The sequence below is a fragment of the Balaenoptera physalus genome, assembly GCF_965194825.1.
Source record: "Balaenoptera physalus genome assembly, chromosome: 2".
In the NCBI taxonomy this organism is placed as follows: domain Eukaryota; kingdom Metazoa; phylum Chordata; class Mammalia; order Artiodactyla; family Balaenopteridae; genus Balaenoptera; species Balaenoptera physalus.
Window position 1 is genome coordinate 85494799 of NC_138883.1, and position 25927 is coordinate 85520725.

At 54.2% G+C, this 25927-nt stretch overlaps 2 protein-coding genes across 2 annotated transcripts in view; both read right to left on the bottom strand.

Moving 5' to 3' along the window:
* The window catches only part of SPTBN5 (spectrin beta, non-erythrocytic 5), a 45030-nt gene extending 31871 nt beyond the window's left edge, over positions 1 to 13159 (bottom strand). Inside the window, 14 exon segments of the mRNA XM_082449115.1 lie at positions 2416 to 2447; positions 2450 to 2624; positions 2693 to 2780; positions 2782 to 2873; positions 2962 to 3115; positions 3373 to 3605; positions 3719 to 3746; positions 3748 to 3855; positions 5229 to 5860; positions 6715 to 6943; positions 7482 to 7656; positions 9619 to 9808; positions 12130 to 12297; positions 12555 to 13159. Of these exon segments, the coding sequence (XP_082305241.1) occupies positions 2416 to 2447; positions 2450 to 2624; positions 2693 to 2780; positions 2782 to 2873; positions 2962 to 3115; positions 3373 to 3605; positions 3719 to 3746; positions 3748 to 3855; positions 5229 to 5860; positions 6715 to 6943; positions 7482 to 7656; positions 9619 to 9808; positions 12130 to 12297; positions 12555 to 12665 (2415 nt within the window). The 5' untranslated portion in view covers positions 12666 to 13159.
* Positions 13160 to 16191: 3032 nt separating this feature from the next.
* EHD4 (EH domain containing 4) overlaps positions 16192 to 25927 on the bottom strand; it is a 92885-nt gene continuing 83149 nt past the window's right edge. Inside the window, exon 6 of the mRNA XM_082453108.1 lies at positions 16192 to 20295. Coding sequence (XP_082309234.1) covers positions 19759 to 20295 — 537 coding nt within the window. The 3' untranslated portion in view covers positions 16192 to 19758. The remainder of the gene's footprint in view (positions 20296 to 25927) is intronic.

Consider the following 25927-nt stretch of genomic DNA (forward strand, 5'->3'; position numbering starts at 1 on the left):
GACAGGACAGAGGGCAGCATGTCTGGACGGGGCTCCCCGCAAGCAGCAGAAGGCTAGGCTGGGCGGGGCCAGCGGTTGTACCTGGGATTCTTGTTCCATGATGTGGCTGATGGGCACCTGGCCGGGCAGCACCCCCAGTCCTTCAGCTCCCAGGTGTCGGGGCTCGTCCGGTGCAGGGGCTGCCGGGTCTCTCCCGAGAGCTGGGTGAAGTGCGTCCCTGTGGGAGCACAGTTTCTGAGGGCTGTGCTGGTCCTGCTCCTCTTCTTGACCCAGGAGCTGGCCAGTGGGGATGGGAGGGGGATTATTTATTACTCAGCCCTGTGCCAGGAGCCCTGGGGGCGAGAAGAGGACGAGGGTCAGAGCTTCCTGTTCAGGGCCTTACCATCTTCTCAGGCTTGCAAGCCCACAGACCTAGAGCTGATGGGACACCTCCCGGGACTGTGCACGGATAAGCAGAATGTGCATTGTGTGAAATAAATACTATGGGTGTCTGAGGGGAATAATGGCCAGAACAGTCTGGGGCTGTTGGGAAAGATTTCATGGACAAGGTGGGCCTCAGTGGGCCTGGCTGGGGGAGTAGGATTTGCAGAGGGGGAGGCAGAGTGGCTCTGGCGGTAGGAGATGGGGCAGAGAGGGGTGGGGGAAGCACAGGCTGGCCCTCCTGATGGGGGTGGACGAGCAGCTGGTCTCTGTCCCTCTGTGCCTCTGGCCCTGGGCAAGGGTAAGACACAGCCGTGGCAGCCAGGCTGAAGAAAAGGAACAGGCACAGAGAAAGACTGGAAAGGGGAAGAAAACAAAGGAATACTCAGAATTTCGAGCAGCTTCACATCTTTCTTTCTGCTGAGCCCAAAATGGCCTCTTCTTAACTTCCTCCCTTCGGTCTTCAGATGCCCCCGAGAGCCACACAGAATAAATTTATGATGCTCTGTTAAGGTTCCTACATGGGGTCTTGGTCTTATACCTCTGTAGATGAAGCTCATCTGGACCAGAGGGCAGGGGTACTGGCTGCCCGGCAGTGCTAAAATTTGGGTCCCATCCTGAGGTCTCCCAGTCGCATCTCCATCAACTCTGCTCCAGCCTTCAGGGGGCTCCCTCTGTATGGAGGAGAGAAGGCTCTGCTTAGCTGCCAAAGTTGTTCCTCACCCCCAGGAGAGGGGGCATTTCTGTATCAACCACACCCATTGGGCAAAGCAAGGGTCTGGAAATGCCGGCGACTAGGACTAACCTCTCTATCAATGCCAGGGCTGGCTGGGCAGTAGAGGACACAAAAGAAGGATAAGGCACCTCCTATTCATTCATTTAAACAATTAGCTCAGACTGGAGAAGGAGGCCACACAGAACAGGAGGAAGGCAATACCAAAAGCAGTGTGTGTTAATATAACTAAGTGCTGGAGTTAAACATCATAGCCACACAGGGAGGGATGGGGTGGAAACAGCCCTGCACCAGGAGTTGGGAGGCCTCTCCAGCAGGTGTGAGGGCAGTAATTTGGCCTCTGTGAACCTTGGTTTCCTCATCTGTAGAGGAAACCAGACAACTACTAACACACTGTGGATCTATTTTCAAAAATTGTGAATTATGTGGTCCAGGGAATAAATGCAAAGGAAAAGAGATAGCTCGACCTCGGCTAGGTTAGAACCATAGACTTTTCAGACCTGGTTAGTCTGGTCCTGGTGGTCAGGACCAGAACCCCAGTCAGCTACCGACTACTCCACCAGGCCCCCTCCCAAGATACGAGGACCTGAGCTGCAGCTCTGCAGGTGCATGGGACATGGCTGGGCAGAGAGAGGGCATCTGGGAAATGGAGCTTCCTTGGGATGAGGGTAGAGAGACCAAATGTGAGTGCAGGGTCTGAGGGCTGTGATTTATGCATCTTGAGCTACATGTATGGCTTATTGGAAGACAATTTCAAGCCCTCATAGGGTGGACCGAACTGCCCACCAGGTAGTTATGTGTTTCTTTTAAAACTGGAGGCTCAATGAACTGAGGGAGGGGGTTCAGAAAGCAGTCTGGTGTAGTGATTAGGCCACCCAAAACCTAAAAAGGCCAAGTCAGGAGAGAGAGCCAAATAGGGCTGAAGGCTGAAGGGTCACCTTAGGCCTGGTGGTGAAAGTAAAGGGACACTCCTGGAGGAAACTGATCAGTGCCTGGGAACTGGCGGGCGAAGTGAGCAACGCCAAACTACACTTCGATGGCCTCCAACCGCGAGCAGACAGGACTCCACTGTGGGCGGGTCGGCAGGGGAGACGATATGAGGAGGGGTGGGCACCTCCAAGCCCAGGAGAAGGCCAGGTCAGGGGCCACAAATGCCCTCCCATTTCCACCCTCTGTGTGACCATGGGAGAGCGGGCACAGCACGCACATTTGATGTCGGAGGCCCGTGGGTCTGGGTCCCTGCCCGGTCAGTCCCCGCGTACCAGGAGCGACGACGCCCGGGCTGCGGCCGCCCCGCGGGCTCGTCCAATCGCCGCAGCTCGGCCCCAAAGGCGCGCACTGCGCGCTCCAGCCGCAGGTGGCGCCACAGCAGGGCCTCAGCGGCTGCCTGGTCCTGCCTAAAGGACGTGCTCTCCAGCGCTGACCGCCGCTCCCGGAGCCACAAGGCTGCCTCCGCCACGTCGGCGAAGTACTGAGGAGGGCAGGCTGGGCACGGGCCGACCCCGCAGTCCCCGCCCGGCCGCCCAGCTGCCCAGCTACCTGCTGGACGAGCAGGGCCGCCTGCAGCCGCGCGCCCCGCCCCGCCCCGCCGCCCGGGCCCAGAGCCTCTGTCACGCGCCCTGCACCGCCGTGATCGGGGCCCGCGTGCACCCCGGTCGCGTCCCCTCTGCACGAGATCAGTGCACACGGCCTGGTGGTGGTGGAGCTCGGCTTCTAGGGCCTGGCAGATAGCAGAGCAGGGAGCTGGGTGAGGGGAAGGGCGGGAAGGCAGGGAGAGGGGAACCGGCAGGGCGCAGGGTAGTGGGCACCTTGTGTTGCTGCAGGGCCGCAGCAATCTGGCTGAGATCCGGGCCCAGGGCCGCATCCTCCACCAGCTGTCCCCGCTCCCTCAGCCAGGCGTCCTCCTCCTCACAGTTGTGCAGGAGCTCTGCCCGCTGCAGGGTCTGCTCCAGCAAGGCCCGCCTGAGGGACAGCAAGGGCCACAGAGGGGCTCGGGGAGTGACGGGGCTTGGGGAGGGGGTTCCCCAGGAGGCCCAGACACTCCCCCTTAGACAAGAGTTTTCCTTTTCCTGGATGACTCAACAGAGGAGACAGAGGCCTTGGGGATGAGGGTCAGCGTAGAGGAAGTTGCCAGGCAGCACTGTTTTAAGCTGGGCAGGGGGTAATTTGGGTTACAGAAAAGTTCTAGAGAGGGTAGGGGAGTTCAGGTGAGCTCTTACCGGGACCTGGCAAGAGACACCAGGCTCTGGTGGAGCTGGGCCAGCACCCTGGCCTTGGCCTGCAGCACTTCCACACTAGTGCCCAGGGAAGAATCCAGCTCCATTGTCTGGCGGGCAGGATGGCTCACGTGGGCGCCATGGGCCGAGATCTGGGCCTCCAGCAGGTCATGCCCCTGAAGCAGCTCCACTACCTCTGCCAGCTGCTGCCCACAGGCCGTGGAGCTGGCCAGCACCTGGCCAGGGACAGACGAGTGGTCATTAAAGTCCCAGAGAGCTGGGTCCCCGTGAACGCCAGGGCTGGCGCATCCTGCTGTGTTTCCCAGGGATCTGCTGGTCCAGGGCCCACCTGCAGCTGGTTGAGCTGGTTGGAGGCAGTCTACTTCCTGCAGCAGGCTCAGCACAGCCTGCATGCCTGCCATCTGCTTCCTCTGCCCTTGGAGCTGCGGAAGGAGCTGCTCCCAGCACTGAGTGATCTCCAACTGCCTGGGGGATATGAGAATAAGGGTGGTACCCACTGGGCTGGGGTAGGGAAGCTACCTTGGGGTCCACAGTTGCAGGGTGGGGATTGGCTGTCCTGGAGGAGCCTGAGTACCGTGGCTGGAGCTGTGAGCATCCATCCAGCTGGGGCAGTGTCCCCGCCTTTTAGACACAGGCAGAGAAGCTGGAAGGAGGGCTTGGGAGGTTCAGGCCTTCATGGACCCCCAAGCCTCCTTTCCAGTCCTCATCTCAGGTGATAGCAACTCTATCCTTCCAGGTGCCCTGGCCAAAACCTTGATAACTCACTTTCTCACACCCCACATCTGATCTGTGTGCAGATCCTGTTGGATTCAAAATATATGCAGGATCCCACCAATTTCTCATCACCTTCACTGCTTCTCTGGTCTGGATTATTATTATCTCCTTCTGACTTTGCCCTTTCAGTCTATTCCTGACATGGCATCCAGAGTGATCACTGTAAAACAAAAGTTAGATTGTGTCACTCCTCTGCTCAAGCCCTGTCATGAGTGCTTATCTTTTGCTGAGTAAAAACCAAGCCTTTACTGTGTCCTGCAGGGCCCAGCAGGATCTCTGCCACCACCTCTCGCCTCCATACCTCCCTGACCTCAACTACAACTTGTTCACTTGGCCAACACTGGCTTCTGTGCTGTTTTACAAATATGCCAGGCATGTGCCCACCTTGGGACACTGCACTAGTAGAGTCTGTCCTCATATCTGTATGGCTTCTCACTTCTTGCTGGTCTTTGCTCAAAAGTAAACCTCCTCTGACCACCCAATATAATTCCCTCCCCCCACCTGGGCACCTCATATTCCCCTATTCTGCTTTATTATTTTTTAAAATCACTATCTCACATACTATATATTTTTTCTGTTTTCCTTAGTAGTATGTAAGCTCTATGAACAGAGGGATTTTTGTTTGTCCTCTTCACTGCTAAATCTCTAACACCTAGAATAGTACTTGGGACATAGTAGATACTCAATAAACGTTTAGTGAATGAATGAATAAGAGGCTATCTAGAAAGAACAGTGCTTTACCAAAAGGGATCAATTACGGATGGTGGAATTTCAGACATCAGTGGGAGCTAGATCTTTATATTTTTATTTATTTAGGCCGTGCCTCGCGGCTGGTGGGATCTCAGTTCCCTGACCAGGGATCGAACCTGGGCCCTGGCAGTGAAAGCGCTGAGTCCTAACCACTGGATTGCCAGGGAATTCCCAGGAGTTAGATCTTTTTAAAGGGAGCCCCAAACCCATAAATCATCCCTGCCTCTGTGTCCAGGAATGGGCTGTGTAAAGATAGGGGCACGGTAGGAAGGCCCTAGCCTATTTTGAAGACCGTTCACGTGCCTGGGGCTCACCTGCAGGCCACCTCTGCCCAGCCATGGTAGTGCTCCTGCTGGAGGATGTCTGCAATCTTGGCCAGGGCCTGGAAGCGCCCCTCCTGGGGCAGGGTGCCGGCCTCCAGCATGCACAGCCTCTGGGTGGCCGCTTCCACTGTGGCTGGGCTGGCCGGCGGGGCTGCGGCCCGGTCCAGCACCTGCTCTGTGTCTGTCAGAAAGCTCTCCTGGAGGGCCGCCTTACGCTGGAAGCGCCGGGCCAGGGTTTCCAACCTCTCTAGTTGCAGGAACCTCTGCTGTAGGGCCTGGCTGCACAAGGCCTCTGCCTGCTCCAGGCCTGCCCAGCTCTGGAACAGCTCTGCAGGGCCCAGGCCCTCATGTGGCAGGAAGTGCTTGCAATTCTCGGCTTGGAGTGCCATCTCCAGCCGGAAGAGCAGGGCCTCCGTGGCCCCTCGCTGCTGCAGCCTCGGTGGCTTCTCCTGGGTGCGGAAGGAGGCAAAGGCCACCAGCAGCTGGCGCATGCCTGGCAGAGTGTCTGGGAAATCCTGGGCCTCCAGCTGCACCGGCTTCTCTGCGATCCACCACAGGAGGCCGGCCACCAGCTGCTCGCACTGGGTCTGCAGCGCCTCTGTCTCCTGGAGCTGAAGCAGGATCTGGCAGAGGGCACGGGAAAGGGTCAGGGCGGCACCTGGGGGCAGGCCCTGAAATCCAGGCCCTGGAGGCCCTCCCCTTTTGGATGCTGAGTGCCAGCCAGGCTTGCCCAGGTGGGCAGCAGCTCCTGCCCTCAGCTGAGGACACACTAAAGTGGGGTTCTTCCCAGCCCCCAGAGAAGCGGGTCTGCCACCATTCTACACTCAGACCTGGGAGTGTGGGGCCCCGTCCTGCCTTCCTCTATCTTATTTTACTCCATTTGGCCTCAACTCTGGAGGGGGGGGCTGTTCTTTTTCTGAACCTTCTTTCCCTTCTCTGACGCCGCCACACCCCTAAAGCAGCTCAGAGCCCTTGGCCTGGATCATCTCCCCCATGCCCAGCTGAGACACCAACCCTGAGAACAGGCCTCCCAAGCCTCAGCCTCTGCCATCGTGCCCAGAGGGTAAGAGAGCCCCCAGAAACAAGGACTCAGCCCAGCAGAGCTGCGCTGCGCTTGTCCTTGCGGAGTCCAGCTCTCTGAGCCTTTTAATCCCATTAGGAGCTTAACAACCTAAGAGCAGAGGAGGAGGGGGAGGGGCAGGAAGGGGCACCACCCACCTGGCTTTCCTGTGTGCCAGGCACTGTGCTTATGCTCCCTTGCACACTCATAGCAGCCTTCTATTACCCAGAATTAATTATCTACTGCCCAGGAATCATCATCTCCATTCTACAGACGGAGTGCAGTAAGGTTAGGTGACACAGCCAAGGCCACACAGCGAGGAAGGGGCAGAGACAGCCTTCAAACTCGGGTGTGTCTGACTCCGGAGCCCGTGTTCACCCCACTTCTCCTCGATGCCACCTTCCCTTTGTTACCAACCTTCGCGAGTCTCCTCTGGACAGTCTGCCCCTGGTGCAGGTGGGAGAAGTGGTGGTAGTAGAAGGAGACGTGAGTCATGATGGAGCGCTCATCGGGCTGTAGGGCCACCACGTCCTCGGGGTCCAGCAGCTGAGCGATGCCCAGCTCCTGCTCAGCCACGCGGAAAGCACAGTGGAGGTCGTGCAGCGGGCGGTCGGGACGCAGGGAGCCGTAGTGAAGCAGATCTGGCCTGGGCAGAGAGCAGGCAGGGCTCTTTACCAGTCAGTGACTGTTTGGCTTTAAGTGGACTTGTTAAAAAGGTAAACCAGCTCCTATTGGTCGTTCATACCTTGCAGTGCATTAATTTTCCCCTGATGATTATCTGAGACGCCAGCTGAAGGAATAGGGCTGGGAGAGGGGAGGATTAATTTTGCTCAGGGGTCAGGCTCCTGGGTAGGGGAGGAAGATCCAAAAGGTCAGGTGCTTGCCAGGGAGAGGACAGAAAAGAGAATCAGGGGCACAGAGAGTGGAGGAAGGCAGGGTCAAAGGCAAACCTGGCCAATTCCATGGAAGGGGGTAGGGGTATCACAGACCGGGGCCTCAGCTGTTAACTGTCTTTATCTCTGTGCCCAGCGCAGGGGCCGGAGGGACATGGGAGGATGGGTGGATTGAAGACCCAAGTCCTGAAGCAGTTGGCTCAGCGGGTAGAGGCCTCCCAGAAGGAAGCCAAGGGCTGCCTCAGGCCAGGCCAAGGTCCGGAGGCGCTGGGGCCCCTCCCTCATGCACACCTGTGGGCGTGGACGAGGGCACTGAAGCTGACCCCATCACTCCAGCTGCGGGAGAAGTCAGTGATGTTGGCGTTGGTGTAACCAGCCGTCTTCCGCTGGCACCAGAGCAGCAGAGCCTCCTTGGCAGACAGCAGGGCTGTGCTGGCCCCAAACTCCTCCCGGAAGGACAGGGCAGCGGGTCACCATGCAGGGACAGGTGGGGTGGGGCAGCAGAGCCTGCAGGCCATGGGAGAGGCAGGCTGGGCACGCTGTGATCCTGCTCTCCCACCTGGAGCATCTGACTGTACTCGCTTTCACTCGTGCTGGGGAGGGAATGGGGGTGCGAGAGAAAGATTGTCCTTACAAAGAAGTGGAGTGCTTGAAATCGGTCACCTCTGAGCAGCTGGCTTTGAGTCGCGATTGGTGACAACAGCAGCAGTTAAGTCCTGTTTCTCCAGCCTTTCTGATGGGCCAGGCACTGTGCTAACCTACCCTGGGCTGCACAGAATTGAGTCTGGGCTTCATTAGACCGGCTCCTGGTCCACACGGGTTTTCTGCCAACCAGGCACCGGGCTGCACACGTGGCTCTCCACCCAGCACAGCCCTCCGAGGCAGGCGCTATTAGTAGTTACATTCTAAGGATGGCACATGATGGCTGATAGGGAAGGGTCTCTCTTGACCCAGAAACATCTGACAGAGCCCATCTCTGACATGGGGAGCCCACCTGTCTGCCCCCACAATGCCTCATGCGACGGCTTCTTCAGACTGGGAAATGACCATCTATAACTGGTTTCAGTCTCCTGGATAATTCCCTTTATTCTGCTACTCTCGGCTTCCACCTACCCCCACTCTCGTCCCCATCCCTCTTCCACTCGGTGCTCCTTTCCCTTCTCCTTCCTGGCTCCACTTCTTTCCCTGCCTTCCATTCCTCGTCCCTGTCCTGCCCTCAGTGGTCCTCCCCTTCCATCCACTCCCTCCCTCGCCCCTCACACCCCAGAGTCCCCATCTCCTTTTCCCTTGACTCTTCCTCTCCTTTTCTCCCCTCTACCAATTCCTGTTTATAAACTCAGAATGTCAAAGCACAGCAGGCTGCATTTCCTTCCCTGCCCTTTGGGCCCCGGAGCTTGGGTAGGAAGGACAAGTGAGCAGCAGCGCAGGGGAGGGGAGGGGGAAAAAGCTTCAGGGCCTGGAGCTGGGCTCTGCCACAGCCAGGCCAGGGCCAGATATCCTGAGTGGCTGGGCTAGGCTAGCAGACATGAACCAGGAGAGATTCTGGGGTCAGCATGTGCGGGTGTGGGGTCAGCCTGGTCCCAGACATGTCTGAGTTTTGCAGGGAGCAGAGCCTGAGCTGGTGGCGGACAAGAGAGCCAGTTGGCTGGTTGGTGGCCGGTCAGGGGATGATGTGGACTTGCTGCTCCCAAGGGAAAGGGTGGCCGGGGCACCTGGAACTGGCCTTGGGGACGGGGGAGGGGAGTGTGGCTTCCTGGAAGGGCTTGAGGTCAGTTAGAAATTCATCCATCCATTCATTCGCCACGTACATGCTAGGCTCTGGGGATGTAGCCAGGCAAGGCCACTGCTCTCCTGGGGCTAACAGTCCCCTCATGAGTGTAAAGGATCCCCTTGGATTTGAGCCAAATCTCTGGCTTCTTTTCATTAGGATTTCATTCTCCAGGTTTGCTTTCCTAACCTACTAGAATCAAGTTTTAGATGGGGTTTTAGAAACCATGAAACTACGAAAATTGATAAATATAAGGACTTTATGTGTCTACTCTTTCTGATCCAGTTGTGGGAAAACAAGAGGTAGAATGGAGGAAGATGGGGGACCATCTCTTTGGTTTTCAGGATCCTGGGGATTTGGAAACCTCCAGGGCTGGGGCTCCCTCTATATGTTTAATTTCCCCCAACAATACATTAAGGGGTAATGAAAGTTACAGGATTTCAAAGCCCTGTAACAAATTGGGAGTGAAAGATGGGTGGTGGGCTGGTACCTTGACCCCCTCACTAGTGAATGACTCGTCCCAGATCAGGCTTGAAGCCTGTGAATCTAGTTCTCACCTCAGCGTATTACAGTCTCTCTGACGTTCTGAATCCTTTGCCCGTGGTTGAAGAGTGAATAGTAGTCGTGTGGATGCCAAGGATCCGTTGTGGGGATCCTAACAGTTGGGTGCAACTGCTCTGTCCCCAGGGCCCTGAGGTGAGGCCAGGGCTGGGCACTGGGGGCTGAGACATACCCTGTCCAGGGAGACGTGGGAAAACCGGAAACACAGAATGATGACCGAGATGAGTCCCGGGATGAGCGTCTGGTCTCCATCCACGATGTTCTCTGGCTCAATGAGGGGTACTGGCACCTGTGGGCAAAGTTGACTGGGCTCAGCTGCAAAGCCCAGATACCAGAGAAGACTCATAGTAACCAAATGTCCAGGGGGCTGGAGGGTGGATGGGAGGGTTCTGGAGTCTGTCCTGCCCTAGGAAACCCCCAGGGGAGAAGCAGGCAGGCACAAGGCCAGGCAAGTAAAGTCTTTCTAAGTGGTTGGGGCTTTGCTCCCAAGCCCCCCTTAGGTAAAGTCCCAACATGGTGAACTGGGCTGGACCACAGGAGCAGGAGGTCTCCCCATGCGTGGGCTACAGGTAAACCCAGGCCAGGATCAGTGGTTCAGCTATGGAGGTTGAAAAGAAGAGTCGTAAAAGTCAATGTATGAGCTCAATAGACAGCATCGACTGTCTGCCTCCACCTCCCAGGGCATCTGGGGATCTCCAGTGAGTGCTTGGGTCCCTGGCTCACCCTTGAATCTCAGCCTTCTTCGTCAGTGTTCCATCTCCTGTTAAACATTCAGATTCCCCAGCTCCACCCAATCAGACTCTCTTGGACCAGGCCCAGGAATTTGTATTTGGACAAACACCTCGGTGGTTCTTATGTGCACTAAAGTTGAGAACCTGCTGACCTAGATTTTGCCACTTGGACAGGGAGGGTTGAATCAAGGAGAGAAAGGAACAGAATAAACATGAAAGTCGCATGTGTCTTGGGCCCCTTCACCCTCTGGCTCCATCCTCCTCTGCCGGACCCCACGGCTCCAAGACCCATGGGATTCTTGCAGTTCCCTGAGATTCTAAGCTCAGGCCTTGGGGCTTTTGTACTGGCTATCCCTGCTGTCTGAAAATATTATTCCCCCAGAGAGTCCCATGGCTATTTCCTTCTCTTCCTTTAAGTCTTTACTCAAATGCTACTCTCTCAATGAGGCCTACCCTGGCCACCTTTTAAAAAATCTTCCCGATTTTGTGTTTAGTGACATCATGGTAGGGGTATGAAGGCCTCGGAAATCAGCAAATACTACAAACCAGGGATTTTATCTGCCCCCTTCCCCTCAACTCCCCAGCCCAGATAGCTGGTTGTTAAACATTTACCAGCATATTGCTGATCTGGGTTCAAATAAACTGTCTCCCCTGAAACTGTAGGGCCCCTATGCTCAGGTCTGGGCTTTGTGACATGCAGTACCCAGCACAGGGCAAGGGCTCCAGAAATGAGTGCATCCCACATTCTGCTACTTATTAACTGTGTGCTGGGGGCCATAGCTTGACCATAGCTGCCTCATATATATACTGGAGACAAGGCTGTCACCTTCGTAGGTTTACGTATCAGTGACATGCTGTGTCTCTAAGCTTGAGGGGAGCTGCATAGCCTCTGACAAGGGCTGCGGGGCTTGCATCCTCCCCAGGTTCCCAAGAGGAGGTGGCTGGCTCACAGGCCATTGTCCCTGGGACCAAGTAGGGCCTGGCATTGTGTGGCCGGCAGCTTTCCACTCTTCTGTGCACCCAGGGACTGCAGTGCTCCTGTCTGTTGCTTTGGCTTCTCACCTTCCTGGCCTCCCTTCGGCACGCCAGGCTTGCAGGGGGGCTGGCTGTGACCTCCATTCCAGGACTTAGGCTCAGCCCAGCCAGTTCCACCTGTGACTTCTTAGCCTCCAGGGGCGGCCACCTCGTGCTTTAGTACCTGAAGCCAGGAGCCCTTGGGCCTCCCAATTCCCGCTTCTCAATATAAATGACCCCTGCACAGCCCCCTGACACTGGCCATGAGGGTCCCTTTGTGTCCCTGGAGCTCTTGTCTCCTTTTAGAGACTATTTCTTTGGCCTGTCCCTTTCTCTCAGGGTCCCTCCTGTTTGCTTAGGGTCCCTCCCTGCTGTCTGGTCCAGCTTCTCCAAGGTAGCCCTGCATCTCCTCCCTCCACTGCCTGGCTCAGTGTCCGAGGCTCTTCCCCTGTGTCTGACCTTCCCTCACCCCTAGGGCCCCCTATCCAGGATCTGCTGGCCAGCTGACTGTGGGTCTGCCTGGTAAATAATTTCCTTATTTATGAAAAGAGAAGGTTAAGAGTGCACTGAATCTTTCAGCTTAGACTCCACAATCTCTCATTACAGTCAATGGCATATTCCACTTCCACCCACTGGGGACGATGGCTGTTCCACTTCAGCCGGTGGGTGTTCTCTAAACTGGGAGAACTGGGCAAGGAAGGGCTTTGCTTCCTGGACCTCTGTATCGCAGCTGCTCCTCCTGGATCCCGGCTCCAGATCCTCTGCTCTGCCCTGTGGCCGGCCCAGGAAAGATGATCTAGTCATCCAGCCTGTCCCCGCTGCACACCCCAGCACCACGCCCAGAAGCCCTCTCCCCAGTGCCCACCTTGGCCCTGAGGAAGGCCAGAGCTCGGCTGCTGTTCTCTAGGAAGTGTATGCGCATGTGGTCCCGGTTGGGGGGTAGCAGGACCTCCCCCGAGATGAGCTCCAGCAGCCGCAGCAGGTGGGTGCCATCAGCCAGCTCTGTGTACAGGTTCTGGATCTTGATGCCCATCTGGGCATGGAGCAGGCATGGGAGGGGATGGAGTAGGCACAGGGTCAGCCTAACCTCACCTGTCTGCCCCATTCCTGGACCTGGGCTATGCAGCCCAGGGCATGCCTTGAGGAAGGAGCATTGGCCTCAGCTGTGCTTTGGGGTCGAAAGAAGTGGCCTCAGCCAGATGACCTCATAGTCGGTCCCCCAGGGTCCACTGGCCAGGGAGCTGGGGGGACAGTAGAGATGGGCTGTGGGGCACGCCCAACTACACTCACCTGGCCGTGCTGGAAGATATTGTTGATCCGCTTGGTGAAAGTCTTCTCCTGCATCTGTATGTGCTGTGCCTGCAGTCTGCGAATGTGACCCATCTTATACGCAGAGTCCATGGTGGGACTGGACTGGGAGAGTGGTCCAAGGCTCTGCCACTGGCTTCCTGCTTCACGTGCCTGTAGCCCCAAGGAACTGCTGGGGCTTGTGGGGCTGACCAGCCATCAGGCCTGGAGCTCTCTGGGGATGAGGGGCCACTGGACATTTCCTAAGCTGGGGATGTTGGGGGCATGGAGGTTGGGGGAGGACTGTGGATACTGATGACTCCCCGGGAGAGGGGGCCCCTCCCTGCCAGACAGTCCCCACATTTGGTGGGTGGTTGCGGCTTGGAACCTAGCCAGGTAAGGTCTGGTCCTTCTGGCTGGTGTCCTGAGCTTGAATGGCCTAGGGCCCCTTTTGTCCCATCCCACCTTCTAAATTCTTCTTCTAGAACTCCTGCTGCCAGAGGTTCCTCCTGGGCTACAGCGTTTGGCTGCTGCTCCTTGGGACGAAAAGGGCAGGTGGAAGGAAAATGGGAAACTACTTACCTTGGTGATGTGCAGGCCCTGGAAGGAGACCTGGCTGGACGGTCGGAGATGGCAGATAGGAGGGGCTGGGTGGGAAGGGAGAGACATCAGGAGAGGCTGAGGCTGGAGCTGGGGCCGCTCCATGGCCCTCCTCTTGGGCCAGCGGGGCAGGGGTGACAGCACACAGCCGGCATTGTTCTCTCACCTGCCGCAGGGCGTGGCCCAGACCGGGAAGGGGCGGCTCAAGAGTGCTCCAGATCAGTTGCTCCAGGGTCTCCTCCTTCATCATCCCCCGCTGCAAATGCCTTCAGCATCAGGTGGGGGTCCTGGCTCCCAAGACGCAGAGGCCCATGGGATGGTCTCCAGTCGGCTCCAGGTGGGAGCACCATGGAGGTGCTGCAGTCCAGGTACAAGGTGCCGCAGGGCAGAGCCTCTGGTCAGAGCTTCTGCACCCACTTCCGGCAGGCTGGGGCTGCCCTTCTGCACCCCTGCAGAGCCTCTCCGTGAGCACCCACAGGGGCGGGGATGGGAGCGAGCCCGCTGGGCCATGGCCCTCGCATCCTCTCCTGGGGGACGCACCACAGACACACCACAGACTCGGACCAGGGCTGGGCTTTCCAGGCCCTGACGGAAATGCACCCAACCCAGCCCAGGGCTGCAGGGCGGTACTCCCTCAGGCCTGGGGCCACTTTCTGAAGGGGGCTCCCCCTGAGAAGGGGTAACCCGCAAAGTCCGTGGGAACGACAGAGCCTCCTCCAGAGTTGGAGACACGGTGTTCACTCTTTGGGGCCCCAGTGAGGCACCAGCACCTGTGCTCCCTCGGCACTGGCTGGGCCTGAGGCTCAGAGGTGGGGGCTGTAGGGGAGCCCCTCCCCTCCCCTCCCCTCCCTCCCTCCCCCTCCCTCTCCCTCTCCCCCTCCCTCTCCCTCCCCTCCCCTCCCTCCCTCTCCCTCCCCTCCCTCCTTCCCTGCAACCTTGGACTGCATGCCAGAAGGAGAGCGAGTTCTAATTCAGGTGGCTTCACAGAACAGTCTGGTTACAGACACCGGGCTGGGCTGTGTGTCTGGGTTCATCCACCCAGCAGCCCCGGCACCACTTCAGGGAGGCGTCCCTGACAGGCCAGGCCGGTGAGAGGAGCAGTGGCCACAGCCTGCCCTTGACAGCTGGGCAGGACCCATCACACCTGAACCGTGGCCTGTGGCTGGGAGTGAGGAGCATGCTGCTCTGGAGTGGGGGCATCTCCCCTGTATCCGACGGGAGCCTCCACCCCTGCTGTCCTCTCCCTGTGGGGTCCCTCCTGCCACTGACTGGCTTCCTGGCACTAGGGATGAACCTGAGCTGCTTCCTCGCCCCAGACCCAGGTCCAGTCAGGTACCAATGGCTGTTGCTGCTGTGTCCCCCAGCGAGCGCTCCACAGTGCACCCACCCCACACCCGGTTACTCCCACTGACCCTGCAGGTCCTCGTCACTGTCCCCAGCTCATCACCCTGCCTGCACGTCAGCCGATGCCCGGCCCAATGTGCCTTCCCAGAGCAAGACTCCCCATTGCCTGGTCGGGACCAGAGGTTTCCTGCCCAAATCTGAACATCAGTGGTTCTCTCAGCTTAGAATGAGAATGCGCCTCTACTCCCCACCGTCCACATTCTCCAATCATATCAGCCCCAGTTAAAATCCTGCTCCTTCTAGAAAGTCCTCCCACCTCCCACCTCTGTAAGCTTGTTTCAGCTCCTGTTAAGAGCCTTGGCCCAGGGCATCCCATGTGATGTGACCAACAGAGATCAGGATGGAGCTGCATGACACTTTGTACACAGATCTCAACAGAGGTGGTTATATTTGAGGTTGCTGAGCAGGGCTACGGAACTGCTCTTCTTTCTCCCTAGTTCAACTGCAGTAAAGCCACTGCACATGCTGCCAGGATCAGCTCCTCTTGTGCCTTGACTGATAGCAGCCCCTGTTGAAATGAGAATCCCTGCTGGTCAGTACAGTTCTGGAATATTTGTGTTGCAAGTAACTGAAATTTCAGGTCAAATGGCTTTAAATGATATAAAGGGAATGTACTGGTCCACATAACTGAAAAGTCTGGCAGGAGGAGGACTTCAGGTAAGGTTTGATCCAGCAGCTCAAATGATGCCACCACAGGTGTGGATTCCCTTAGTCTTTCTCAATGCCTTCTTCATCTTCACGCTCCACAGGGTGGTTGCTGTCAGCCTAACCTCACTCCTCTGCTTCCAGCACCTCTGGGCACTTCTCTCAATGCTATTTATATTGTTGCATCAATAGGCTCACTTCTTCGCACTGCATGGTTCAGAAAAGAGAGAACATCTCTCCCAAGAGTTGGAACAGAAGTCTGAGGGGCCTGGCTCTCATAGACACATGTCCATTCCTGAACAATTTCTGTGACCAGGCAGATGAAATACTCTAATTGGCTCAAGACAATCAGGACCCACCCTGGAAAGAAGGGGTGGGGTCTATCTCCCCAAACCTCATGCCTCAGATTGAGGGTGGGGAAGTGGAGAGTGGCCTGCAAAGGAAATTCCAGGTCTGGATCACCAAAAGGGTAGATGGGTGCAAGTGTGAAAACTCCAGACGTCTACTATGGGTGGTCCAGACCTGTGAGGCATGGCAAGAGGCAGGAGCAGTGCCAGCCAGCCAGGGGCTGCACCCTAGCACCACTGCACCCTCAGGTGCTCGGGCCTGCCTCAGCACCGGACAGAGGCCATCTCCTGTGAGTGCTCAGTGATGCCCTGTCCTCAGCCTCGGAAGGATCTCCTCCATGGTCCCCTCCATTCTTGGTTTCCAGTCACTCTCAGTTGGGGTGTGAGCCTCCCTTGGGGCCTGCTCCCAAACCTGGTCTCTGCCCACAGTGGATGGAACTGCTTTCCTGCTGAAGAAGCCCGAGTCTACCACCCAGAGAAGATGCAGGAAGAGTCAGGGGTCACAGGGATGGCGTGCAAAGGGGCACACCCTCCCCTTAACTCCTCTGCCTCGTTTCAGAAGGGATCCAAGGGATCCCTGCTTTATTCCCGAGACAGCTGGCACACAGTCAACTGAAAAACCAGAGCCAATGGGAAAAAAGTAGTGATTTTTTTCAGAAGTTTATTGATCAGTAGACGGTGTCTTTTTTTGACATTTCTAAACAAGATTACAAAAAAACAGAAGCATTGTGTATTAATTGCATTGGCTAATTGACACGTCGCCTGGTACACTCTTAGATTCTGCCCGTGTTTACCTGGAAAAACTCAGTGGTTATCTGTCCTAAGAAAGTTATTTCTCTGCCACATTCCATGGAGGAAATAAACAGTGCCTCCTTAAATGCTTTCCTTATCTCCAAGGCAACCTGTCCAGGGTATTGTTCTGAGCATCAAGAAGGAGTGTAGCCATAAAGCGGGAAGGTTCTGGTGGTGGCTGTCAGGCCATGACTCTGGTGGTTAAACCCCATCCTAGGCGGCAGGCTCCAGTACAAGACATTCCCAGTGTGGTGCAGGGGCGGCTCCCCGAGACCCAGCAGACATAGCGAAGGACCGTGGTCGGGGCAGTGGGGCCAGGGCTCTGCTGAAGCCTCTCCTGCGGTCTTGTAAGGCGGGCAGCGGTTGGGGGAGAGCACGAGGCATTTGGGTTCTCCTCACATGCTCTCTGACCCACCTGGACACCAGTCCCATGAGATGGAATAAGAATCCAACTCCTTAAGGCCCACAGCTCTGTGGGAGGAGTCACAGCCCCCAATCCAGGCATTATTGCTGCACGATGACAAGCGTTCCGGAGAAGCCACTCCAGCCCTGGAGAAGTGAAAGCCGACTGAATGCCTGGCCCTCCCCACAGAAGAGCAGCCCCAACTCAGGTCATCCAAGTGTGTGTGACGAGGAAAGAATCCACGTAGGACGCCAAGCGGGTTGGACATGAGCGTGTGGCCGCAGAGCTGGGGGTTCTCGGCAGGTCTCAGTGCAACGCTTCTGTACAGACGGGTTCAGGAGGGCCTCACCAGCAGGCTCACAGTTTGGAAGTCGACTTCGGGAGGAGTTGGCAGAAGTTTTCATTTTTTTCCCCCTAAACTCAAGACTGCAGACGTTTGTGTTGTGCGATGCCGTGTGCTGTACAGAAAATAGATTCAAGATTCTTAGGTTTTCTTCTGTGAAATCATGGAGAGCATGAAGATAGTTTTAGAGTTCTGGAGTTTACCTACTTCCACGCCCCCCGCCCCATCCGTGAGCACTCTGCGGAGGGGGTACTTGGACAGTGGGGTGGTGCAGGGAGGACAATACGGTCGGTCAAGGTGCCCAGATCCCAAGGGCTCTGTGTTCCCGGCCCTGCTGCACGGGGTCAGGGGATAACGGGTGTTTTGGGCACAGACTCAGGGAACTCTGTGCGGGTCCTGGGACGACATGGCTCCTCGCTTGGCCGCCATCCCTAACGTCTTCCAGTGTTTTTCTTTCCAATCGACTATTTACGATGGGTGACTTCAGGTTTTAAGAGACAATATTGAGAAAAATGGACATGTGACTTCCTTTTGCTTCCTTTTTTCTCAGCATTCAGCTGCCAGATGTTCTCCCGCCAGAGCTCATGGCGGGTGGGGTGGGGATCACCCGTGAGGTGTTTCCATCCACGTAGAACCAGAAACCTCCTCTGCGGCTCCTCTGAAACAGTATTCCTCTACATCCACATATAGACAAAACTCGGCCATATGTACGTATCTACACATTAACAAGTGGCCAAAATACATACTCTTGTGACATACGTGTATATATTTATCTTTATATATGACAACTGAGCAGAGTTAAAGAAGCAAGGTGATTGTGAATGGAAATCATCTAACCGCGGCATCTCTATACCTTTGGACAAATGAACTCTCTCTCCTCCTCTCTCAATCTTGCCCTCTGCTGGATCCACTGTGCTTGCACGCCTGTGTGGTCCTCGTGCATTCACAGAACTATCTGCTCAGATTACAGTACTGGGATTACAAATGTCTTTTCTATGTGTCTAATTAATTTAAAAGTACTCATTAAGACTAAAACCATGTTGTGTCTTTATTTCTCTTAAAACTAAATTATGTAGAAAGTAAGCTAGGGAGTGTGAGGGCTGGCATCTGGATAAATGCTTCTCTAAAATAAACATTTTCTTAAGTCTGCTGTTCTGCCCCTGATGTCGCAAGTGACACCAGAAAAAAAAAAAAAAAAAAAAGAGTTTTTTGGAAGACTTTGGTAGTGACTGTTTGGATTTCATTCATTTTTGGTGCCGGCAGGGTCCCAGGCTATGCAGCCATCACAACAGTGATGAAATATCACCTCTCTCTTAGTGCATAAATAATGGTGAAAGGCACCTGCGTCCCCCAGCTGCAGCCCACATAGTTGGGAAGGTGATCTCCCCTGGACACAGGCATTTGGGCAAGTGGTCCAGAGAGGTTCACACAGGGCACCCAGGGAGGGAACATCAGGAGCTGATGTACAGGTAAGGGCCCAAATCCTACCTCGTGAGGCATTCATGGTTATGAACCACACAGTCTTCTGAAGAAAAGGCTTTATATGAAAGATTGCATCTTGTTTCTGTATAAAGGCCTTTATCCTTTATATAGAAACTATATTTAAAAAACTAGTCATAATAAAAATGCCTATTTTTTATAAAAATAGTGTCTAACGCTAGTAGACTGACCTCTTCTATCTGACAGCCAGCTTGGGCTGGCCCCCCATCCCCTCTGTGGCCACAGGGCCAGGACAGTGCCCGCACCAAGCCATGTTTTTTCTGGATTTAAATCCTGCCATTGACCAAGGAGCCTTGAGGACGTGTAACCACGCTAACTGACGACTGGGGAGAACCACCTCTTTTCTTACTCTAGTTTAAGTATGATAAACTTTGCTGCAACCTATTGCCAGACAAGTAAAGCTAATCTTCAGATTTCAACGTGACTTGAAATGAATACTAGAACTCTTGCCAGGGGTTAATAAAGGTTGTGAGTTCCAAATTTCTAACCAAATACAACTTCGCTGGGAAGGCCCCAAGGCTGGGGGAGCCCTGGGAGGGCCGGCCAGCAGGCGCTGGGACGGATGCTCCTTGCGGCCTGGCCGCGGGCTCTGCGGGCCTACAGAAGGGACGGGGACGTGCAGACACGGTGCGTCCTCCTCTCAAAGCTGGGGCAGCAGTCTTCTCTTTGGTAGACAATTTGGAGAGAACAGAAATCTTCTCAGGTGTTTTTTTTTTTTTTTTCACTCTAAATAGAGCAAGAGGCAAAATAAATAAGCTCATCTTTGCTGCTTCCTGGTGCCCTCTGAGGGACAGCCAGGTTCAAAATGATGGACAGTCCAGTGAAGCCCAGCAGAGCCCCCAGCTGACACCCCGTGGCTCCTGGGATTCCACATCTGGGCTTCTCCAGGCTTTGGAGGACTCCTTGGACGATTTCCCTTTCTTCTCAACCCTTCCATCCCCGTATCCACCCCCTCCCCCCAATATTTTAATAGAAACTCTGGGAATTTTAAGGTGAAAGGATCTCATCTAGTGTCCAGTGTCTGCCCTCCCCGTTCTACAGATGGGGAAACCGAGGCACAGAGAGGGCAGTGACTCGCCCAGGATCGCTCAGTGAGTCAGTGGCAGCGTGGGCCTCCAGCCCAGGCCCCCCGATTCTAGCCCCACACCGCCCTCCCTGTGTGCGGCCTGCCCCTCAGTCGGCCTTCGGCAAGGATTTCCTGTGGGAGGGCGGCACGAGGTGCAGGGGCAGGCTGTTGGGCAGCTCGTAGCCATCGAGCTTGATCTTGATGAGGTGCTTGGCCAGTGCAAACTCCTCCTCGTCCAGCATGCCGTCGCAGTCACAGTCGGCCAGCTTCCAGATCTTGCCCAGGACGCTGTTGGGCAGCTTGGAGGTCACCATCTCCTTCTTGGCGTTGACGCCCGATATCTTGCCGTTGATGGGCGACAGAGTGTAGAAGAGCTCATCGTAGACAGGCTTGTCTTTGGCCACAACCCACTCCTCCTCATCGGCGCCCTCCTTGGCGCCCTCCCCGTAGCCCTGGTTGAAGGGGCCCTCGGCCGTGCCGTCGAAGGCACCGCCCTGCACCAGCTGCGTGGGCATGCTCGTCTCCTCCTGGCTGATGAGGCTCATCAGGGACGAGATCTTGTTGCTCAGCATGTTGTCCACGGCCTCGATCAGCTTGGGCTTCAGCGAGTGGAATTTGGTGAAGTCATAGCTCTCAAGCTGTTCCTGGAAAAGGAGAAACCACAGATTTGGTTAACGTCCTCCCTGCAGGAAGCAAATGAGGAGAGGGATGGCTGGAGGGGACGAATGCTCCCTTAAAGCAGGCAGCCCATGCTCTGGTCTGTCCAGAGCTCTCTCTCTTTGGTGGGGTCCCCACATCCGAACCCACCAGACATAGGAGTGGCTTTTGGAACAAGAGACAAGATGCATGAGATGCAACATTTTCCTACGGTAGCTAATCTGGGCTGGCAGTGGCATGAGGGACGGTAATCCCCTAGGGCTTTGAGACAAAATTCCTTCACCCTGTCTTTTTTTAAAAAAGCACTCTAGAGATCTACTATTTTATCTTTTAAAGTATGTTACATACCTTACATACTTCAGTTGATTTTCACAACAATGCTGGCTGGGAGTCAGGAAGGGCAGGTATTAATAACCCCATTTTACAGAGAGCACAAGGGGTGTCCTGGCGGAGTCAAGACCAGAGCCCATGCCTCCTGCCGCTCGACTAGCCTCTTTGTGCTGTAACATGAAGCTGCGACAGAGCTGTCAGTAGAACTTATTTAGGTAAAATGATTATTTAAAGATGATGTTGATCAGTTAAAAAAATGTAGTTTAGGGTACAAATAGGTACAAGTTGAAACTGGAAAGAGAGAGAGGAGTAGGGATGGGAAGGGCAAGTATAAATGCAGCCAATAGAGCTGAGTAGTACTAGCATGGTCAGGGCAGGTCTCGGCTGCATCTCCCAGGAGAGCTGGCAGGAGCAGACAGAGCACAGGGTTTGCAGACGGCCCTAGGGGACGTGGCAATTGCCTGGCCAGGATGGGAGCCAGCTGTAGATGCCACAGAGGCTCTGTGGATGGCTCTGTAGAAATAGTCCTTCCTGCCTTGGTTACCCTTTCTTCCTTCCATCCATCCATCCAACATTTACTGACCATTTGTTATGTGCCAGGCCCTGTTCTGGGATATAAATATGAAAAACCACAGTCTCTGCCTTCAGGGAGCTTATATTTCAAAAAGGGCTTGACTTAGTTTACAGTGAAACAATGATAACATGAAATAGAAGAAAGTCATTAACAAAGGGAAAAGCCAAGTAATTGAAAGGAAGAGGAGGGGAATCATCACATCAGATAATGAAGGCTGAGAAAAGCTACACTCCTCAGCTGCCCTGGCTGGGGAGCTGGTGGGGTCACACCTCATAGTCGGAGGGGAGAAACCACCTGTTCATCACAAGAAAGACAAACCTTCTCTGGCCCTGAACTGTAGAAGTCACTTAGGGAATTTTATAAGGGGCCTCAAAGATCTAGTGAAAATGTCTTCAATAGTAGTTTTGCCAAACAAACTCAGAGAATTCCAGGTATGGCAGTTTTTATATGGACTCTACATGAAGTATTTCTGTTTGGACAATCCTAGAGGGTCAGAGAGGGGACAGCCAGGTGTGCAGTTTTCTGGAGATGAGACAGGGAAGCTCTCAAGGGAAACAGCTTTCACATTCCCCTCAGACCTGACTGTTCTGGACAGAAGTAATGGGACAGGGAGTTAAGAAAAAACAAAAACTTTGTGCTACCATAAATATTACACTTTGCTTGTAAAAAGTTGGGGAAAAAACTAGTAAACAAAAATAAAAATCTTGGGGCTTCACTGGTGGCGCAGTGGTTGAGAATCTGCCTGCCAACGCAGGGGACACGGGTTCGAGCCCTGGTCTGGGAAGATCCCACATGCCGCGGAGCAACTAAGCCCGTGAGCCACAACTACTGAGCCTGCGTGCGTCTGGAGCCTGTGCTCTGCAACAAGAGAGGCCGCGATAGTGAGAGGCCCGCGCACCGCGATGAAGAGTGGCCCCCACTCGCCACAACTAGAGAAAGCCCTTGCACAGAAACAAAGACCCAACACAGCCAAAAATAAATAAATAAATAAATAGTGTAAAATTAAAAAAAAAAAGGTAAAATATTAAAAAAAACAAAAAATAAAATAAAATAAAATAAAAAATAAAAAAAAATAAAAATCTTAAATCACTTATAATACCATCACCCAGCAATGACTTTTGCTAACATTTTTGGGCATACGTTTATAGCCATTTTTACAAACATACACACACACGTGCACACACACACTCTTTAACTGAAATAAGATCACACTATGTAACAACCTGCATTTTAAAGAAATAATGTATCACAGCTTCCCATGGTATCAATTTTTACATAACCTTTAAAAATTTTTTAAAATTTGATTTAATTTTTAAATTGAAGTATGGTTGATTTACAATATTGTGTTAGTTTCAGGTATACAGCACATTGATTCAGTTTTATATAAATATAAAGTGATTTGGTTTTATATATACATATACTTTTTTTTAACATCTTTATTGGAGTATAACTGCTTTACAATGGTGTATATATACATATACTTTTTCAGTTTCTTTTCCATTATAGGTTATTACAAGATATGATATAGTTCCCTGTGCTACACAGTAAAAACCTGTTACTCAGCCACAGAAAGGAATGAAATATTGCTATTGGCAGCAACATGGATGGACCTCGAGATTATTATACTAAATGAAGTAAGTCAGACAGAGAAAGACAAATACCATATGATATCACTTATTTGTGGAACCTAAAAAATAATACAAATGAACTTAATTGCAAAACAGAAACAGACTCAAGATACAGAAAACAAACTTATGATTACCAAAGGGGAAGAAGGGAGAGGGATAAATTAGGAGAATGGGATTAACAGATACACATTAATATATATAAAATAGATAAACTTATTCTCAATAACTACATGATATTGAACTGTATAGCTGGGCCTTTCCTCATTTACCCTGTCCACGTAATTGGAAATTCAGGTCGTTTCCAATGGAGAATCAAAATTGTGGTCTCTAGGGTGTGCTGGCAGGGCAGACATTCTAGGCTGTTATTCTGAAGTGGAGCCCTGAGCTTTAGATGGTGGAGAGGACAGAGCGGAAAGCAAAACAGCCTGACATATCTTGGAGAGGTGCCCCCACCACTCTTCTCAGTAGCCAACTCTGTGGCTGTCAAAGCAGGCTGGCCTGGGCTGCCACCTAGCACTCGGCCTGAGCTCAGCTCAGAGTGGTGGGGTAGCACAGGCCTGGTTTCTAAGGTACATTCCAGTTTTCATGTCCTCCATCCTCACTGACAGACCACAGTCACCTGCACGTCATCCCAACATCAGCACCAAACAATGCTGCTAACACTTTGGGGTCCTGCTGCCGGCACCTCGGTCAGCCAAGGGAACTGAGAAGAGAAAGCCCAGGAGGAGGAGAGCAGGCAGCCCACACAAAAATCCCAGTGCTGCTGGGGTAAACAAGTCTGGATTCCCCTGGGTGCATGAACACCTACCCTCTTTCCTCATGAATGAGCCTGAGCTCTGGGCACACACAGAGCCTCTGTGTCCGGCCAAGTGTACAAATGAGGGCGGTGCCCACCCAAACTTTCCACCCGCCTGCAGGGGGACATGGATTCAGACTGCAAACCTCTGGAAAACTGGCCAGGGGGAAACGGCCACGTATTTGCAGGGGTGGGCAGGAAGCCGCGGCAGCAGCCGTTCCCGCCCCGGAGGGCACATAGGAAGGAAGCCCTACACTCTCATCTGTGTGGCGCTCGCCTGCCCAGCCCTGGCCGGGGGGGTGGGGTCCAAGTTAAACCACACCATCCCTGACCTCCACCAGCGTGACTCCAAAACTTTTTATTGGGATGAACACACACTGGAGAATTTAAAGAGTTACCCATCAACAACTGTATCCATCAAAGCCACCAAGCCCGGGATCCTGGAATTCCCCCCCAAGAGACAAAGGTCAATCCCAGCCTAGCCTCTTCTGGGCTCTCCCTTGCCTGCTCACTCCCAGCCTGTACCAGAAGCTGTTTTTGAATCCACTGGGAGGGTCTGAGCGGATGCGGATGGCTCTGCCGCCCTCTGCTGTTGAAATGTTGCCAGCTCCTCAGCTGCGGCGGCCTAGTTCTCCAAGGAGGACGACTGCGTCAGCAATCAAGGCGGCCTTGCTAGTGTCCCCTCATTCTGCAGCACGGACACGTCAGCGCAGCAAAGCAGATTCCCTCCCCAGTGGTGTAGGGCTGACACAGGCAGATGCACCAGCAGGTCATGGGCCTCCCCCAGCACCAGGCAAAAGCCTGCAAAATACAACTGGCTCTTTGCTACGGTGAAGAGTCACCCTGACCAGCTTGGAGAGCAGAGACTTAAAGCCGGCCCTGGTGAGCTCGCCGTGAGATCCTGGGATGTGCAAAGATCATAATCAAGTCATCTCTAAGCTTCTGCCCCTGCCGCTGTGCCAGACACAGTAAGGCTGAATGCCTGTGTTGGGTGGGGAAGATGTCAGATGCTCAACAGACTCAGGGATGATGGAGGCCTTGACCCACACCAGGAACCCCCAGAGCTTCCTGGGTGACAGCAAACTAGCTTGAAGTAGTAAGCACACCCTCTGGGCTCCAGGCCTGCCTTGCTCCCTGGGGATTCCCTGAAAGGACTGGGGTGGTATGATCAGGGCCTGGCCGGCTTCCCAAGGAAGAATCCTCAGCCAGCTTCCAGGGGTTTGCTCCAGAAACCACTGGTCTATAAGCCCTGTGGGAGTCAGCCCTAGGTCAGGGTCTGAGAAACTCATTACCCTAGAGCCTGCTACGATATAAACATACACTAACTTATTAATTAACCTACTCAACACGTATTAACTGAGTGCCTGCGACACCCCAGGGGCTGGGGATATGGCCAAGAACAGGACATGGGTCACTGGCTTCATGGAATTACAGCCTTGTATGGGAGACACTAAATAAGACACTGAGTAAATTAATTATACCAAAGCACAGAGAAACTTACGCTGTAACAAGGAGCACATGTCCCAACAAGGGGCTTTGCTGCCAAAACGTCACTGCCAGTTACAGTCATAGCAGCAAAGCCTGTAACCCAGAATGGACCTCTGTAGGGGCAAGGAGTTTTACTTTTGCTGCTTGTTCAATGATTTATTCCAGGGGCCTAGAACAGTGCCTGGCCATAGTAGACTTAATTACTATTCTTAGGTGAATGCATAAATGAACACAGATGATGGCAGAACTGTGTTGATGGTAGACACCCGTCAGGTAGGACTCCTGTTCCCAGTCTCAGGGCACCCAGGAGTCCAATGAAGGGGCCAAGGTGCCTGGTGCAGCGCCTAACCACAGGGTTCCCAGTGAAGGTTCAGGCCCTTCCTGTACTGCCCGGCTACATGGGCCAAGGCTGCTCCCGAGACCTGAGGTGAGGGATTGCCCCTGTGACCAGCTCTGAGAGGCCTGGATGCCCTCTGACCTGCCAGGCCCAGGCTAGCATGGTCAGGAGTAGCTCTGGTCACAGAGTTTGCTCCCTCCGTTCAGGAGCTCCCCGGAGATGGGCAGGGGAGGCCTGTCAGGGAGACTTCAGGTCTCGGGAGCCGCACCTTGTGGGTCGGGCATCAAGGGAGGCCAATGAGTCACAGACGTCCCATCAGGCCATCGTGAGCACTGTGTATTTACTCACAGCTTTCATTTCAGTCAGGAAACCAATTTCCCTTCCAAAGTATCTGAAGGATGCCAGGAAACAGTTGTCCTTCAGTTTGGTCACGGGGTGCAGGGCATAACCCAAGGGTGTGAAAGCA